General features: G+C 39.7%; 1 protein-coding gene across 1 annotated transcript; it reads right to left on the bottom strand.

The window, feature by feature from the left end:
• On the bottom strand, window positions 1-17,657 carry LOC148360811 (CCN family member 1-like). The gene is made up of 6 exons (XM_088343054.1): window positions 17,510-17,657; window positions 14,262-14,475; window positions 9,968-10,221; window positions 8,176-8,302; window positions 5,319-5,497; window positions 1-695 (listed from the first exon to the last, which is right to left on the bottom strand). Exons 1-6 carry the CDS (start codon window positions 17,558-17,560, stop codon window positions 381-383), a joined length of 1,140 nt encoding a protein of 379 aa, XP_088199180.1. The 5' UTR covers window positions 17,561-17,657; the 3' UTR covers window positions 1-380.
• Between the last annotated feature and the right edge of the window lie 1,869 nt (window positions 17,658-19,526).

Raw genomic sequence — 19,526 nt, 5'->3', positions numbered from 1 at the left:
CATTGCGATGATTTTTTAACTTTCACTTTTTAACCAAAAGGATATGTCTTGGGACTGAACCTTGATCTTTATTGAATGTCTGCCAAGCATTATTTCAAACCTTTTCTGCTGTGAGGGAAGGTATATAGTGTTGCTGCACAAGTTAAAAGTCAGTTGTCAGTGTTTCCTCTTGCAGTCTCAAAATATTCAAGTTGAAATAAGCAGGCGTATCTTCGAGGTATTAAATAAAGGCTCTAATTTAGGACTCCTACGTCCGAGCAAGGGAGTTCTTTGCCCCAAGTTACACCAGAAAAGACCTTCGTCATTTGAACCCCCCCTAAACCGAAACATTATAAACCGGCATCGTTCATCAGATAGTTCCAAATGAGAAATCAGAAAAATCACTTCTTGTCTGTGAATTTGTGCACGTCTCTGTTCATCCAGCGCCGTGGCGGAAGGTCCACCTCGTTGAGGAGGCCGCAGGCTTCCATGCTGCATTTGCATGACTGGATGAACATGGCCGACTTCCGCAGGCGACGTCCGTCCGGGCATACCAGGTCGATGGGCAAAGTGCGGGTGCGACGCGGCAAACAGCAACGTCCGTCAGAACACTGGCCGCAGAAGTTGGGCCGGTAAAGTCGCATGCTCACGCACCCGCCGAAAGACAGACGGAGGGGCGACGGGGATTTTTGCGTGGTAGAGCATTTCTTGCCTCTCTGTAAATTGTAAGTAAATACAAGCAGTGTTCATTTCACCTGTGAAAAGTGATAGGTCCCGGGGACTCGCATGCTCCAAAATCTATGGGTCCCAACAGAGATCTATGGGTCCCCAAAATTTAGTGTTATCGAGGTTGAAATCGTAAATCGGCGACAAAGATATAATCTAAATCTATATATTCATTCAGTTTTAATCATCAAATTATTAATTAATTTTCTTTTTCAAATTATTGTTGGTAATATACCGATTAAAGGGATAACCACAAACCTGTCTTTTTTTAATTTTCTCCTTTTATACTTACCTTTTTTCTTAACTTCTTTATACAACATAATTCGTAATATCAATCATCAAATCAAGTGAGCCGTTTGAGAGACGGCTCTTTTTAATGAGTTGAGTCAAAAAAGCCGGTGCGCTAAAAAAAGACTGACTTCCTTTCACTACACAACGAGATCTCGTTGGCAGAGATCGGCGTGCAGACGAAAACTTGAACCGCGAGACCAAAACAACAATGGCGGATCTGCCCGACGAAAAGTTTGGAGTGCAGTAAATCTTTGTTAAAAAAAAGTAATCGGGTAATAATGACAATTTTGTGGCAAAAATTTAGCGCATGTCCATTTGAGACTATGCGTCCCCAGCAAAAATTATGCGTCTAGGACGCAGGGACGCGGGCAAACGAGAACACTGTACAAGTATAGCTCATATCAGTACCATGGACCAGTTTATCGCCAGACAATATTCTCACGGCCAGGCCCATTAATACCAATAGTAATGATAACAATAAAACAATAATAATAAGGTTAAATCTACTGTGTAACCACTAAGGATGTAGATTAAATGGGAGACAACATTTGAATGTTACTCTAACATTCGTCTCTGGTACTGTAAAAAAGTGTGATGATGAGATGAAATAGAGTGCCTTTTCTTATGTCATCTACATCCCTTGTGGTTTAGTGGATGGGATTGGGGACTCTCACCACTGTAATCAAGGTTGGATACCCATTGCATCCAATGTTGTGTGAATGTGGTCTGTGATCAGGGTTTGGTAGGGTTACTTTAACTTGATTACTTTCAATTACTTTTGGATTACCCCAATACCAAATATGCTAATAAAAGGCAAAAGAAACTAAATATGAATAAAATTACTAAATTTTGTGCAGGCTTGGGGAGTAACGGAATACATGGAACGGCAAAAATGATGTCGGCAAGCTGTTTGGATTTATTTTCTGTCGCATTGTTAGTTTTGCCAGAGATCAAAGAGATCAAAGCCAGGAGAGAAAGCTTACCACGTGTTGTGAGTCATAATTTTATTCATATTTAGTTTCTTTTGTCTTTTATTAGCATATTTGGTATTGGGGTAATCCAAAAGTAATTGAAAGTAATCAAGTTAAAGTAACCCTACCCAACCCTGTCTGTGATATTTTTCAACTGATAGATGATTGCTTAAATACAATAATATACTACATAACATAACGTGCACTCAGTTTGAGTTCTTTTGTGGGTAAAGAAAATGCGCCTTGTATACACTTTGAGCAAAAAACAAGGCAACTTGTTTTCTAATGTTTATTGTTTAAGATAACCTATATCTCTTTCAGTGCAGACCGGTTCCAATAGACCCATGGCCCGGCAGCGGTCCGCAGTCCGGTGGTTGCTGACCACTGTCTTAAACTATAACCAGGGCTCAGAAATAGACTTTTATTTTAAAGGTACATCTTGTAATATTAGAACACTAGATGGCTGTTTTTCCGTTGCGAACGAAAACCAGTGTCAAATGATCATAGCGTAGCAGCAAGGTGCCAGACAAACATGGTGGCGACTACTAGGTATGAATTCTGCTGAGCAATAGAAATACAAATTTCTCGACCTATCAATATCCATAAAAATGACACTGGTATGATGCATGTATTTCTGCCTATTATTCAAATGAATGTTCTTTTACTGAATGAACGTTGTTTTGTTACACTAGGGGGCACTAAATATTACACACTGTACCTTTAAGTCACCCTTACTTAATGAAATGACAAAAGTATGACCCAAAATCATAAAATTTTTCTAACATGAAAAACACAAACAAATGCTGTCACGGTTTCCATGGCGCCCAATTGGCTCATCATCAGATTTAATATCGGTTTCCATTTCGTTCTCAGGTATTTTTGTCCGGTTTATTATTTTCTCCAGTTTTCGTTCCCGTCTAGTTAGTCCTGTTTATTTTTCTATATCCTGTTTCATTATCTATCCCGTCTGCCCTCTCCGGTATCGACCCCATCTGTCTGATATCAACTCGGGCAATTGGTATCAATCTGGTCGGCCTCTGGCTTCCTGTCTTTCCACGCCAGACCGACTGCCTAACGTGCATGAATCCCCATTTCCCGTAAAATAAAAGGCTTGCGTGAGAACGTCATGCGATTGGGTCCTGATCCTGTTCTGATTCTTGACAAATACAGAGCTACCAAATACTACGAATCTTTCGTAGTTTACGACGGCCATTTCTAGAAAAAAAAAAAATCACATTTTCTATGAGAACTACAAATCTTTAAAAATCATGCATTAATAAATGACTTTGAAAAACATATAAATTTACTAAAATAGAATATGAAATTTCAGACACATGAATAAACAAACTTGTACTTCTACAAAATAAAATCATAATTTTGAAAATAATTGACAGTGTGTACTATTTAGCGCCTCCTAGTGATAAAAAATACTATATTAACAAAAATCAATATTGATTTAAATAACAAGCAAAATACTTGAACTATCATATAAATTTTCTTAAACACTCGTAGGTCGACAAATCATCTGCCATGTTGTTGCTAAGGGTACTGGAAAAACAAAAATCCTTGTTAAAGGTTGGGCAAAAAAAAATGTCTCGGTTTGATTACTTTGAGTGTCAGTAGTTTGTATTCTTCTCCGCTTTGTAGCACTCGTTGCACTACATAATAAAGAAACATCTAGTGTTAAAATAATAAACACTGTACTTTTCATTTTCTCTTTTTCGACCTAATAGTGACAATAGTGAACTAGTTCAAAACATAATCCAATATAAGATGTATACATTTTAAAATTTCTGATATTTTATTGTAATTGTGCCATCTGTAATTATGATTGAAAAACATTTCAATTACTATTCCATAGTTCAGGTATTTTTGTAAATTATTGTAAAACTGTTCATCAATAAACTAATACGCCTTAGCGGCATCACAAATGATCTTGTGTAGATCACTTTATCCTTAAAAATATGTCTTTAAACTGTAGTATTTTTAAATCTTAAAAAAAGAGAGCTACGTTTAACAGCCTTACTATGTGCTCTGAACACACTCATTGTTCATTTATTGTTTTTGGCAGCTGAGTCTTAAAGCTAAGCAAGCGTAGCAAAAGCTGTGTCCACCACAGAGAATTAATATAGACTCACAACACGGAGCTTAGCTATGGACTGTTGCTTGGCAGGAATGACCCTGCTCCCTGGAAGCTGCCCAAACGATATACTTACTAAAATTAACTCAAACACAGGGGTACAGGAAATAGGTTTTTGTTCAGTACATGGGAAGTAAGAATTGGTATAAACACAGAACATTTGTTGTTGTTGTTCAAAATGTCAGCTATGAGATAAGCTAAAAATGCAAGAAAAAAATAAAATCAAGTTATAATGTTAGGGTACAGTTGCTACCCTACTTACGAACGTGATAGGTTCCGGACGATCGTTCGTAAGTTGAATTTGTTCGTAAGTTTCTTCAGTGCTATATTTTGTATGTTTAAGGTTTGTTTACATAACCTGTATTGTTTTGTACTAAAAAATAAACATTTCATAAAGTGATTTGCTCTATAAAGATGAACAAAGTTAAGTTTAAATTACTCTTGGAAGATGAGCTTGAAGAGTTAGGCGACCTTCTCCTCTGTGGTAGAAAGTGGGCGAAAAAAAGCCATCCAACTATTTGCTCAACCGCATCAATCTTTCTTATTCCACTTTCATTTTAAAAGAAAGGGCTTGCCTCTTCTTTACACTTTACACCAACCGTATTGAATGGATGCACGAGATATTAAACGATAAAAACTTCAAAGTCCTTAGCACGCTAGAGACACAGTACAGTCCACATAGTATGTTTACACATGAACTAGGAAGTAGAAGTCTGATTTCTTCTTCGGGGTGGATGCTGGGTAAGCTCTCACAGCGCCACACGCCGGTAGTGGCGGAAAGAAGCACTACAGTATGAAATAAAATGATGTGCATTTATATAGCGCTTTTCAAGTCAATGACTTCCCAAAGCGCTTTACAATGTGCTCCACATTTCCCAATAGCGGCCTTGTATTGCAGCCATGTAAGACGGGGTATTTGGGGTTCAGTGTCTTACCCAAGGACACTTTGACATGTAGCACGGACAAGCCGGGATTCGAACTGGGATCCCTTGATCCCAAGACGAGCACTCTACCTCCTGAGCTACTGCCGCCCCAAATGTCCTGTACTCGCAAAAAACTGCACAATACAAAATCTAACTCTCAGCAATGTCCGGATATTTTTCGACATTCCGAAAAAAAATGTTCGTATCTACCATTTGTCGAATGGTCGCAAGTAGGGGAGCGTCTGTATTTGTAAATCTAATAATGCTTTTACCCTTCTAAAAGGTTACCTTGTTTGGAAGAGGCAGCATGCCGCTGCACGGCCGCAACATACAGAGTCTGGTCTCTCTGTCCATCTTACACCGTGGGTTTTTATTTGAGAGCCGGGAAGAGAAACCCGTCCCGCAGCTACGGGAACACTGGGACCACTCTGTGGTGAGGACGGGACACTCTTTTTGCTTAGCCCACACTGAAACAAATTACAGAATATCACAAAATCATACCATATGAGTGTTTTCTCTGCAGTGGAAGTTTGGTTTCACCAGAGGGCAGTAATGAGCAGTTTACCCAGTTTGTTAACTATTAATAAGCCTCACAAAGCAAAGAACAAGTATATTATGTATAAATGTTATATATGCTTCCGTAATGCAGTTGATAGCACATTCGCCAAACACTCGAGACTGGCTGGAAACAGGTTGGCCTGGAGAGGGATGGGCGCCACCAGGCTGTTTGTTTTCACCTAAGATTCAATATCCCATTACACTGGAATCTGTCACGGTTGCCATGGTGCCCAATTGGCCCCGCCTGTGTGGCGCCAGCTGCAGCTGATTGACAGATTAGCTTTCCGTCTTTTTAAGCTCAGTGCTCTCATTTTTCCTTTGTCAGTCCGTCAACGAACCTCTGCCCCGCAAGACATGGGTTCTAATTCGGTCCTGTTTTCCTGTTAGTATTTTCTGTCCGGTATTGTTCCCGTTTATTTAGTCCTCTTAAATATCGGTTTCCTGTTTCATTCCCGTCTATTTTTTGTTCTGTTTCTTATTTTCTCCAGTTTTCGTTCCCGTCTAGTTTGTCCTGTTTATTTCGATATCCTGTTTCATTATGAATCCTGTCTGTCCCGTCCTGTCCGGTATCGACCTCATCTCTCCGATATCTGCTCGGGCAGTTGGAATCGATCTTGTCGGTCTCTGGCTTCCTGCCTTTCCACGCCAGACCGCTGCCTAACGTGCATGGCAACCCATTTCCCGTAAAATAGAAGGCTTGTGTGAGATTGTCACACGTTTGGGTCCTGATACTGTACTTGACAGTAATCACTCGTATACAGTGTTGGGAATAACACCGTTCTAAATAACGCCGTTACATGTAGGTGCTATGTTTTTCAGTAACAGGGTAATCTAACTGATTATTTTATCTCTTATTACAACCCCGTTACTATAACTGGCAGTCAAAAGCGGTGAGTTATTTTGGCTGCAGAACGCCGATGGCAGCGTGCCCTTTCAAACCTGACGCCGTTTTCAGCGGCGTGGTTTTCCACTCTCCTCTGAGTTGTTACGATTATGAATTTAGTATTTAGTCGCAGAACATGTGAGTTGTATCTTTGAAAGCACCAGTGCATTTGTCATTGGTGCGGCGACCGACTTGTGTCGTTCGTGAACGCAACGTCTCTATGAGCCGGCCCCTGGAAGTGAACAAAGGGAGCTGATTCACAACCAATCAACAGCTGGTTCCCTCCCTGGCGCCTTTTTTCTTAAATGATTGGTCAATATGGATTTTTGGGGGATTCTGTGTTGTTGACCTTAAAAAGGATAAAACTGTTTTGTATTTAATCTTTTTTTGGGTAAATTTATAAATAATATTGTTATATTTCCTGTGTTTTTCAGTGTTAACGTGTTTGTATAAAAATGTAAAGTTTATTCTCTTTTCGTCATTTATGGCTTTTTTATATCATGATATTTTTTTCCTTTTTTCCATTTTTGCCTTTATTTTCCCTCTTTTTATGCCATTCCATGCATAGTGTTACCTAATAATTGGTAATGTAGGGATTAAAGCAACAAAAACAACCTGCAGTGCCATTTGGAGCCGGAATTCCCATTTCTACAAGTAAACGTGGTGTTTCGTATTTGCTCAGAAAATTTGTATGACACAAATTTTCCATCTCGGGCCTCCGCACTCGGCAGTAGTCGACTGGGGATAATGTATTGTTTCTAAAAAAGCAGTTCATTTTAGGCGGGCCACAACAGCCCAAACTGGAAAAAAAACCCTGCCGACCCTTGCTCTCTGCAATAGTCGACCAGGGATAATTGATCACGAACAAAACAGTGCATTTTATTTTAGGCGGGCAAGAATTACACGCTTCCCAACACAAGTGCCTTCCATCGGTCATCGTTCACAGCAATATGGGATTAGGGAAAATGCATTGGGGCCTCAAGGGTATTCTTCAGGAAAAAAAAGAGCCGCCAGGCATGACACAGTTCTACTCTCTCGCATCCCCCCCCCCACTCAACAATAGTTGACTGGGGATAATGGATCGTGGCTAAAAAAGCTGCAGTTTATTTTAGACGGGCCACATTGGCATGCTTCAGCAGCCTGAAACGAAAAAGAAAATTCACTCTGCCAGCCCCAGCCCTTAGCAATAGTTGACCGAGGATAATGGATCGAAACCTCAACTGTGCATTTCATTTCATGCAGAACAGAATGGTAAGCCTCCCGACACAAATGCCTCGTGCTGGTTCCCTAGAGATATTGGAATGCGGCCGCACGAGTGCAGTTTATTTGAAGCAAAAATAACGTCAAAAAAGGGCTTCCAAGCCAGACAAAAGTGTGGTCCACCTGTCCTTGCTTGCAAAAATATGTGATTGGGGATAACGAATCAAGGCCACATGAAAGCAATTCACTTTTTAAAAAATATTTTTCAAGCTGCGATGCGCTGAGGCCGCAAAGAAGCGAGGGATTACAGTAATCATATTGTTTCCTGGAATATTTGAATTCCAGTATCTATCACCATTTGAAGGGCAGCAATTGCAAGTTTAGTTATTTTACAATATTTCATATTTGGTTCACTCAGTTTTAATCTGAAAACATTTTCATACAGGTTAGCACGTTCTACAATCTACATATGTCACATGATTCAGCCAGATGCCATTGTCTTACCTGGCATGTGTTCGTAGTCACGTTGAACCTCCAGGCTATTTGTGAGGTGTGCAAACTTATTAGTCCCCGGCAGATCGTTTTCATGAGGACGAGTGTCAAGTCGGTGCTCCGGTTTGGGAAACGTCATCTAGGATAAAGCACACAAAACCAATTTGAAAGAGTACTTCATTGTGGTACGGTCCTTTTCTCCAATCACAAAAACACTTCTATATCATTAGTGGTTTTGATTTTCGGTTCAAATCCAGCTACCAGCCTTCCTGTGCAGAGTTTGCATGCTCTCCCCATATATGTATGTATATGTAGTGTAAGCCACGTATGAGCACACATGAGAGCATTGGCGCTTACTTTTGGAGCGAGAGAAAACAAGAAGAGTCACTCGAGGATTAAATGAAATCATCCTTTTCTAATGTCAAAAGTCTCTCAAAAGGTAGTTTTCCAACCATACAGGTACTGTGAATCGTACATACACTCACCGGCCACTTTATTAGGTACACCTGTCTAACTACTCACGAACACTTAATTTCTAAACAGAAAATCACATGGTGGCAACTCAGTGCATTTAGGCATGTAGACATGGTCAAGACAATCTCCTGCAGTTCAAACCGAGCAACAGTGTGGGGAGGAAAGGTGATTTGAGTGACTTTGAACGTGGCATGGTTGTTGGTGCCAGAAGGGCTGGTCTGAGTATATCAGTAACTGCTGGTCTACTGGGATTTTCATGCACAACCATCAGAGAATGATCTGAAAAATAAAAAATATCCAGTGAGCGGCAGTTCTGTGGGCGTAAATGCCTTGTTGAAAGTAGGCGTCAAAGGAGAATGGCCAGACTGGTTCGAGCTGATATAAAGGCAACAGTGACTCAAATAACCACCCGTTACAACCAAGGTAGGCAGACGAGCATCTCTGAACACAAAGTGTGTCGAACTTTGAGGCAGATGGGCCATAGCAGCATAATACCACGCCGGGTGCCACTCATTTCAGCTATGAACAGGAAACTGAGGCTACAATTCGCACAAGCTCATCAATATCGGATAATAAAAAATTGAAAAAACGTTTCCTGGTCTGATGAGTCTTGATTTCTGCTGCGACATTCTGATTATAGGGTCAGAATTTGGCGTCAGCAACGTAAATGCATGGATCTATCCTGCAATGTATCAACGGTTCAGGCTGGTGGTGGTGGTGGTGCAATAGTGTGGGGAATATTTTCTTGGCACTCTTTGCGCCCCTCTATGCCAATTGACCATTGTTGCAAAGCCAAAGCCTTCCTAAGTATTGTTGATGAGCATGTCCAATCTTTTCATGACCACTTTGTACCCAACTTCTGAGTGCTAATTTGTGCAGGATAATGTGCCATGTCAAAGCTGGAATCATCCAGGCTGGTTTCTTGAACATGGCAATGAGTTCACTGTACTCAAATGGCCTTCACAGTCACCAGTTCTCAATCCTTTGGGATGTGGTGTAACAGGAGATTTGCATCATTGATGTGCAGCAGACAAATCTGTGCCAACTGTGTGATGCCATCATGACAATATGGACCAAACTCTCTGAGGAAAGCTTCCATCACCTTGTTGAATCGATGTCATGAAGAATTGAGGCAGTTCTGAAGGCAAAACAGGGTCCAACCTGTTCCTTCCATGGTGTACCTAATAAAGTGGCCGGTGAGTGTATTTATCAATAGATGCACCGAGGAAGCAAAAGTCTGACTCCAAAATGTTGAGGAAACACTATATAATAATTTAATAGACAATTGTAAAGTTTTCCTGCTAACTTTATATATAATCTTAAAACCAACCTTTGTGTTATGCTTGCTTGGAAGGCTCCAAGTGTCTTTGTGGCAGTGGACAGTGAAGCAGCACTGGCCTGGCGTCCTGACCAACTGGGGGAAGGGGCACGACGGCGTGGCAGGAGGCATATTTTGGTCACATAGTGGCGCGCAACCCACAGCGCCATCCATGCAGGTACACTGGTGCTTACAGCCCACACGGAAACCCTCACCGTTCTGGTAGATTCTGCCATTGTAGTCGCACGTGCGTCCTTCTGATTTGGCTGGGAAACATGAATGGTTAGTTTTAACAAATTTCAGTGCTGAGTTTAATTGAAAAAGACAGTATAGTAGTACCCCGTGTTACAGTGTCTACATCCCATGATGTTTTAGCATTACAAAATGGAATAAGATGTGTTTTGGGCCCCTCTTTGTGAGATATTCCCCACTATACTACATCAAAACATTATTTTATGTGTCTAGCATCCACGTTCGTGCGTTTGACTGTGCGAGTCAAATACTTCATAGGACTCTAGATGTCTGGCTGCTATTGGTCAAACTCATAAAATGCTGGTCTGATACGCTATCAGTAGCACTCACTCCCACATTAATTTCTCTTTATCTGTTCAGTTTAGAATCTCATCTATCCATCCATCGATTATCTGCACCGCTTATCCTCAGTAGGGTCACGGGGGTGCTGGAGCCCATCCCAGCTATCTCCGGGCAGTGGGCAGGGGACACCCTGAACTGGTTGCCAATAATCGCAGGGCACATAGAGACAGACAACTCACTCGCTCATTCACACCTAGGGACAATTTGAACTGGCCAATTAACCTGAAATGCATGTTTTTGGAATGTGGGAGGAAACCGGAGTGCCCGGAGGAAACCCACGCAAGCAGGGGGAGAACATGCAAACTCCGCAAGGAGGTTTTGATCTCATGACCTCAGAACTGAGCCGCACACGCGATAACCACTGCGCTGCCGTGCTGCCCGAATCTCATCTAACAAACCTGAATTTGTTTATCACGGGTCTTAAGACTTTAAGTGATGCTTAAGGGAAAAGCAAGAAGATGATAACAATGGAAACAAAGCTTGAGATAATAAAAATGAAGAAGGCACATGTATAGTTACCTTCACTGAGGAATATGGATTTAACCATCGATGATCGGGACAATCCTTAACACTAAGAAGGCAGTTAAAAAAGGAAATCTTCTAAAGGCCTGACAATCTCGCAAGTGGAAGTTTTAAAATCAGTCTTAATTTTAGTCGCAATCTGCATCTACCCACTTGCTCCACTGTACCAGCTTGAGTCATGTCTCAACCCCCCCCAAAAATTACATTTTTCTTCCATGTCTTTATCTATTTTTGTCATTTGATCACATACATATAGATTATATAAAAGTATTATTTACAATTATTTCTTTTCTTTTTTTCTGGGGTACTAGGGGCCCGGAATGCTTCAGCTAATCACCGTAGGTTTCCATATGGCAATTTCACTTTGACATCCCCACTTCAGAACAGATTAATGTAATATCCCAGGTCTTTTTGTACTGTATATTTCAACTGTAAATCAAATCTTTGTTGGGAAGAGAGTCGATGAAAGACGACCACTTGTCCATCCACTGCACGAAATAAACTAAAATTTTGGTTAAGATGGATCCGGTTCATTTACCTTTGAGTCAAAGGGATGCATGACAATTTTTAAAAGCACTGAAATGTGACGCTGCTGGAGCACAATACCTTTCCATGGCAACAACATTTGAGACTAAAAGGTCAATGGTATTGAGGGGGACAGGCATCGCCAGACTACTTGTCTCTAAAGCGAGAAGGTTCTGCTATTCATAGGTTGGAGCGCAGCTATGGCATGACGCTATTACATTTACTCCCTTGAAGAATCTCTTTTTAAATGCTGTCGAGTGTACGGGGAGCTTGTGGATTTCAATACCTTTCTTGAGATTAAAACTGACCATTCACAAAAAAACTCATTTGAGAGTACAAAGAGCTCTGCCATTTGTAGCTTTGTATTATGCTATTACTCATGTTTTTTTCAAGTTATATTTCTAGAATTAACAGTCCAACATGAAGCGCAGATCTGAACGGTTTAGACCAGGGGTCGGAAACCTATGGCTCACGGGCCATAAATGTACATCTGGCTTAGACAAACATAACATGCACAATTACATACTCCATTGTTACATGCCAAGCCTAATATAGCGCGTGTGAAGCCGGGACAACACTGAATAAAAGGTTATTTTGGCGCAGTATAGTTAAGGCACAGTCTCAACTGCTGTTTACAGTCAAGATGTTCCACCAACAGACCCCGTTTTGGTTGTACATCGCGAAAGAATTCTTTATATGGAAGCTCATTAAATAATGTATGTTCACTGTTGAGACACTTTATGACGAAAACCCACAGAACAAACTGTAAACATGCAAAAACTCAAGCAGAGCAACCAGAGCAATTTCATTGGGTGACGTAGAAATGGGTGGAGCCATACACACAATGCGCGCACTGCTTTTTCCCCCCGCCCAGTGCCGTCTGCACCAATGGTAAATACGTTGGTTTCCTTGTTTGCTGTATTTTGTTACATTTTGACAATATAACTTCGCTTGCACCTTGTTTTGAAATCATTTTTAAGACAAAAATGACGATAAAAGTGAGCCACAATACTTAAGTAACTGCGGGAAAGAGACACATTTTAATTGGTATATTTATATCGATGTGAGACACAGGCGATGGCATTATTATTTCATACATTTTATCAAATCATCAAATGTCACAAAGTGAAATGAAATTTGATGAAGAACTAGCTTTTGTCTGAAGAGCGGGTTTGGCAGTTTTCTTGAATTTTATCTTAAAATATATGGTGTGGCTTTCTCCCCCAAAAAAGTCAAAATATTTTTGATACTTTGGCTCTTTCGGTCTAGAGTGACATTAATTGTCGTGTCCAGCATGGTCGCCGTGGTGACCGGCTGGCCCCGCCCCCTGGGCACGGCTGCAGTAGATCAGCTAATTTGCGTGCGTGCTACTTAAGGGTGGGTTGTGGGTTTTGCGGGTGCTGGCTCATTGCATTTTCTGTCTGCACTTCCCGTTCTGTTTTGCTCTGTCCTGTTTTGTTTGAGTTGGAAGAAACCTGTGTTTGCACGTTTTTGTTAAAGCCTGTTTGTTCTGTCTTGTCCCTGAGTTTTGGACAACTTTTATTTTGGTAAATAAAAGTTTTGATCGTCAACGCAATTGAGTTCTCCCTTCCTGCCTCCTGCCTGCGTTCTGGTCCGGTCCCCTCGTGACATTAATACCATATTCCCTCACCATTTTGTGGTTCGAATTGCGTCAGTGGTGCATCACAGTTTTTTATATATTTCACATTTATAAAATTCACATTTACATGCAACTGATTAAATCTATCTGTACAAATCGTATGACTAATGATAAACGGATAACCCATTATTCATGCCATCTGTGAGCAAGCCGATAAGACAAAACAAATAGACGGCATTATTGTACTAAACTTTAGACATTCAGGTCACTCACCATGATCAAGAAATGCTGTGCGCTCCATTGCTGCGTCTCATGTGTTTACAAGGTGTACTTGTACATGGCTTGCCATAATCAAAGACTTACACTATATATGGATGGATATAACTGTCGTATTCTTGTTGTGAGGGCAGAAAATAAAATAGAAATGTCCCAGAGAAATCAACCAAAACACATACAGCTTTATTAGCGAGTAAGTAGGAGTTTGTGCGTACCATCTGTCTCGGTACTATAAGTTTTGAGTGCTTTGCAGCATAAAAATATCCTGGATGAGGGAAACGGAGTGTGTGCACTCAGGTAAACGGATCAATTGTTAGGATATAATTATACGTATATATGTGATAACTTTATTCTGTCTTTAATATTGGACACCAGCATAGGAGATTGCATAGGACACCAGTTTGTTATTTTGGCTATCATTGTGCACTGTTTGTTATTTTTCTATTATTACATTGTGTTGCTGTTCTTGATTTACACACTCTTTAGGGTAGATCTGGTTTTGCAACCTAGAAGGGTTATTAAAAAGAAAAGGCTTTTAAAATCGATTGAATTTTCTTATCTGAAATTACTCTCTCCGCTCTTCTTGAAAGTTCAAAGTCCATTGATGTCATCTCTCCTTATAGTTGAGGTTCTACTAAACTATTAACTACTTTATGGAAATTCACTAAAAACGAGTAATCATGGAACTGATTAACCACAAAAATCGAGGGAAAACTGTATAATACTCAATTGCGGCAAAATTACCAGCAAACTTTGCTAAGTCCTCTTATAAGTATTTGTCCCTCTTACCTCGGCACACGCCCCAGACCTCCATGATATCGTTCCCGTAATTGCACTCCAGCCCTTTGTGATGATCACAAGGCTTCTTGGAACTGCAGTCTTGGTTTAGCTGTGCAGCACACACCTTGCAGCACCCACATCCGTCTAATATGGTGCTCACCCCCGGAGGGCACACCGGATGGCCCTCGGGACACTCACACATTGCAGGACAGTTAGCCGTCACCTGAAACAAAGGCATTCTTAGACTAACAGAACTACCAAGTCCAATATGAAATCACGATACACTGTGAGTCAAAATATGCTCTCTGGTAGATCAATGTATTTTCTTTGGAACAAATATATATTTCTCACCGGGAATACCAACAGTCGTTTTGGGCAAATGATAGAAAGCCACAACATTGAAAAAAACCCTTAACTGCCTGTGAGGTACAGTATGTCACAAAAGTGAGTACCCACCTCACATTTTTGCAGAAATTTCATCAAAATGTTTAATTAAACAACACTGAAGAAATATTGCTTAGACACAATGAAAGGTAGTCTGTGTAAAGCTTATATAGCAGTGTACATTTGTTTTCCCCCCTCAAAGAACTCAAAACATAGCCATTAGTCGCTAAACCCCTTTTAACTGAAGTGAGTACACCCTTGAGTAAATGTTCCTGAAGTTCAATATTTTGTGTGGCCACCATGGTTTTTCAGAGCCACCTTAATCCTCCTGGCCATGAATTTTACTAAAGCCTCACAAATTGCCACGGGAATGCTCTTCCACTCCTGCATGACAACATGACTGAGCTGGGGGATATTCAAGATCTTGTGCATCTTCACCTTCCGCTTGAGGATGCCCCAAAGATGTTCTATTGGATTTAGAGCTGGACACATGCTTGGCCAGTTTATCTAGTTAGCCCATTTAGAAAAGCCTTGGCCATTTTAGAAGTGTATTTGGGGTCATTGTCAGACTGGAACTTTGCCCTGCGACCCAGTTTCTGGAGGTGGAGTCCACAGTAGTTTCCCTTATTGAAATGCTACTCCTCTATTCCAGTTGCACTCATGCAGTCCCAAACCATGACATTTCCAACACAATGTTTGTACTTCTTACGTGGTTGCCGCCACACATAATTGCCATTTGAGCCAAAACATATATCGTAGTCTTTGTCTCATCAGATCAAATGATATCTTTCCAGTCAGCCATGGCCTTTGTTGACATACAGTACTTTTTTTCATTGTGTCGAAGCAAAGTTTCTTTGTTGAGTTCTATTAAACATTATAATTGAATCTCCGCAGAAATGTGAGGGGTGTACTCAATTTTGCGACATACTTTATTTGTACCAATCACTGTTCAGATTTGCTATAAATATTCAATGTAAAATTAGTTGACTAAATAATTAGAATACAAATGGGGATACAAGTACCCCATGGGTTATTCGGAGAAAGTTTGAGGGTGTACTTGAATTTTAAAACAATATATGAAATTTTTCGAAAATCACAGCATTTGCTTTCTTCATACACCACAAAAACATTTTTGTTCCAATGGAAGACCATTTGGCTGTTATTTTTCTTAATACTACTTCATTTTAATTTAGGTATCATTTTTTTCTGTTGCAAATGGGATGTCATTTTGCTCATTTTAGGAGTGGTTTGTTTTACCAAAGTAAGAACATACCAATTATTTTCAATTGAATTAGAAAAAATACAATTGAAAATGTGTCAAACAAAATATTTATAAAAAAATATATATATAAAAGAAAAATTATAGTGTGTGCATTTGCCCATAAGAGACCATTTTGCTAACTATGTTTTTCTTTTTACTTGGATATAGATAGGTTAAATAATTCTAATCAAATAAAAATGATCCTTAAAATGGTACAGTATATCATTTTAGGGTTTCTTTTTTCACCAACAATGAGAAAATATTTATAAAAAAAATGTAAAAAATCCTTAAAAAATACCAAAATATTAAAAATACATAAATAAATAAACTATTTTATGTGCAATAACTAAGGAGAGACAATTTTCCTAAAAGCATTTTTCATTTTTGTTTGGAAATAAACGGGGTAAATAATTGTAAAATAAAACATATACTGTACTTCAAATGGTATACAATTTTGCTCATTTTAGGATTTCTTTCACCGAAAACGAGAAAATAGAAATTATTTCAAATAAGAAAAAAATCAATAGAAATAAATAAAATACATGAATATAAGGGCAGCACGGCGGCGCAGTGGTTAGCGCGTGTGCGGCACAGTTTTAAGGTCTTGGGAACCTCCTGTGTGTGTTCAAATCCAGCTACCAGACTTCCTGTGCGGAGTTTGAATGTTCTCCCTGTGCTTGCGTAGGTTTCCTCCGGGCATTCCGGTTTCCTCCCACATTCCAAAGACATGCATTTCAGGTGGATTGGCCGGTCCAAATTGTCCCTAGGTGTGAATGAGCGAGCGAGTTGTCTGTCCCTGTGTGCCCTGCGATTGGCTGGCAACCAGTTCAGGGTGTCCCCTGCCCACTCCCCGATGATTGCTGGGATGGGCTCCAGCACCCCCGCGACCCTACTGAGGATAAGCGGTGCAGCTAATGAGATGAGATGAGACATAAATATAAAATAAAAATAACTATTTCATTTGCCATCAGCCATGATACAAATTAATTTTTGTGTGCATAAGAAACAATTTTACCCATTGTATTTTTTGAATATGTTGGTTTAAGATCAGGTAATTGTGTCATTGTAATCCTGTGCAGTCTTTTGAGACATTTTTGTGATCAAGGGCTATATAAATAAATTTGACTTGACTTGACTTGACTTTATGTTGTTGGAAATAAAAAATAGAATCTATGTAAGATAAGAAATATTCTTAAAATGGCATATACTTTTGTTCCTTTTAGGAATTATTTCTTATACTCAAATAATAAACATTCTGTCTATGGAGCAATATCTATTTATTTCTTGCAGTTTATAATGTCAACGATCTTGCAAAGCACTTGTTAAGGGTGGGTGGAACTTGGCTGAATAAACATGTCACAGAAGTACATGAAGCAGTTGATAAACACTGGATTAAAAAAAATAGTAGATAACCATATCGCCTACCTAATGACCGACTTCTCTAGAACGATATCCTATGCAACAGCCATAAACAGTTATTTGATAGCCTCACTAATGTAAGTTGATGCACTTGTGGTGTACAATTATTCTGACTCATGCAATCTCTTCTACTACCAGGAGGACTGTTGCAAACAGATTTGACATGAATTTAGGTCAGAAAACAGCTTCCTACCTGACAAATGAAGGCTGTTGTCAGAAAAAGAAAATAAATGACATATTCCATTCTTATTTAAATACGGTTATGTAAATAAAAGTTTAAGCTGGGTTCCAATGAAGTAAGGTCCAAAATAGCAAAGTCCCTATCTGGGTCTTGGTCCAAGTGTTTCCCTCAGGGACAACCAGCCTAAATAGGACTTTATACCACCTGACAAGGCCCGCCCCTCTCCTCCTTGTTGGCCAATAAGAATGCAAGGAGTGAGCCACACATCCCGAATGGGTGTGGCTTTAACGCAAAACTCATTTTTTTTCTGTTGAGAATGAATGTAGCTATTCATTAAAAAAAGAAAAGAAATAGGTCCGATGTGTGTGTTTATTTTATGGGTTAAAACATTAAAATGTCACAGGCCTTTTCAAGTCGCATTCCTGCCTTTGTGGCCAGCACTCTGCAAGTACTGAGTAAATATATTCAGCTGGTAATGTTCAGGAAATCACCACCTTTTAGAAAAAGTGGGGAGGAATGGTATTCTTTTTTTCTCCGCACCGCTGTAAAAAAAGAAAAATAAATACATGAAGAACTCCTTGTTCTTAGTTTTTGATATTTCTCTGAAACAATCAGAGACCGCTTTCCTCAAAAGGTATGTCGGGCCCCAAAAGTTGGTCACGGACCGTTTTGAGTGGGTCGCGGTCTTTGCCTTGGTAAAATGATGCTACAAAGTAGAAAAAACTGAGAGTTAATGCCACTCCCTAAGAGCAGATGGTGATAATGCCCTGCTTACTCTCTTTTTCCTTTTCAGTCGATCGGCGCCATCCCAATGGTGTTCGATTGGGCCCACATCTCATTTTATTGTGATTTTGTTGGTTTTATTACCCTTTTCTGCCCATAATAGTGGGTCCCAAGAAGGTTAGTGATAAGGGGAAGGAAAATTGGAAAACTGTGACATCTACAATAAATTTGAATAACAAAATAATTGCGAAATACAAAAATTGTGTATGAATGTCTGCCATATAAGCTTTGCTAGGAGGTATAGTAAGCGGTTGTTAGATGTAATTTTTTGGCTTTTTACCAGTATATCAATTTTCATTGTGTACATAATTAAATGATTATCGATGTTTAACTTCACTTTTTATCAACATTTAGGGTTAGAATTTCTTTTAGTATTTGCCTATTTTAGAGCAGTTTTTGCCTAAATGCAACATAGACTGCTATTATACAAGGTACTTGAAGTTAGTTTGGTTTTATTGGTCATTTTGTTTTTGGTAAAAAAGAAGGATTTATTCTTCTATCTCTGCTTAAAAATGCAAAATACTCTTTTTCTTGATTTGGGTCGCAGCTTGCCATTAGGGTAGAATGGTGGATCCTAAAGTCAGACCAATTGAGAACCACTGATCTAAGATGCCACAAAATGCTGTCAAAGAAGTATGAAAGTAGTAGGGATGCATGATAATTATTGGGCCGATAATGGCCAAATACGATGTCACAGTTACCGGCCCAATAGAAAAATACAGCAGAAACTACTCGTTTAAAAGATTCTAAAAATTCATGTTCCTCATTTCATCCTTTTATTTTGTTAAGAAAGGGTAGCACAACTAGGTCGTGTCCCCCGTCTACCTCTTCATAATGTGCACAGGGACATGATTTTAAGTTTACATTTTAGTAGACATCCAAAATAAGGCGAGAACACATCAATGGGTTTTGCACATGCAAGGAGGGCTCTGTTATAAGAATATTCCACCCCTTCCTCCATCTCTCCGGGCCCTATCTTTTTATTAAATCTTCAAGCTCCCCCCCCCAAAAAAAAGATCAGCAACATGATTGGCCAAAAGCGACAATACTGTAATGCAATAGTCAAAACAACAGTGAGTCCAAATAATGAATTAGCTTCCCATGATATCTCCTTTGCCCTTGTCCTATAGTTACAAACTTATCACATACACAAAGTTTACTGTACATATTCTAATGTTTTCTACTCCTCTAGCAAACCATCACTGCCAGAAATTTACTTCATATGCACCGCTATGACACTTCTACA

This window comes from Urocampus carinirostris, chromosome 8, assembly GCF_059441175.1.
Source record: "Urocampus carinirostris isolate Australia breed hairy pipefish chromosome 8, RoL_Ucar_1.0, whole genome shotgun sequence".
NCBI classification, from domain to species: Eukaryota; Metazoa; Chordata; class Actinopteri; order Syngnathiformes; family Syngnathidae; genus Urocampus; species Urocampus carinirostris.
The sequence above is the reverse complement of the archived record's forward strand: the minus strand, read 5'-3'. Positions and strand labels throughout refer to the sequence as shown.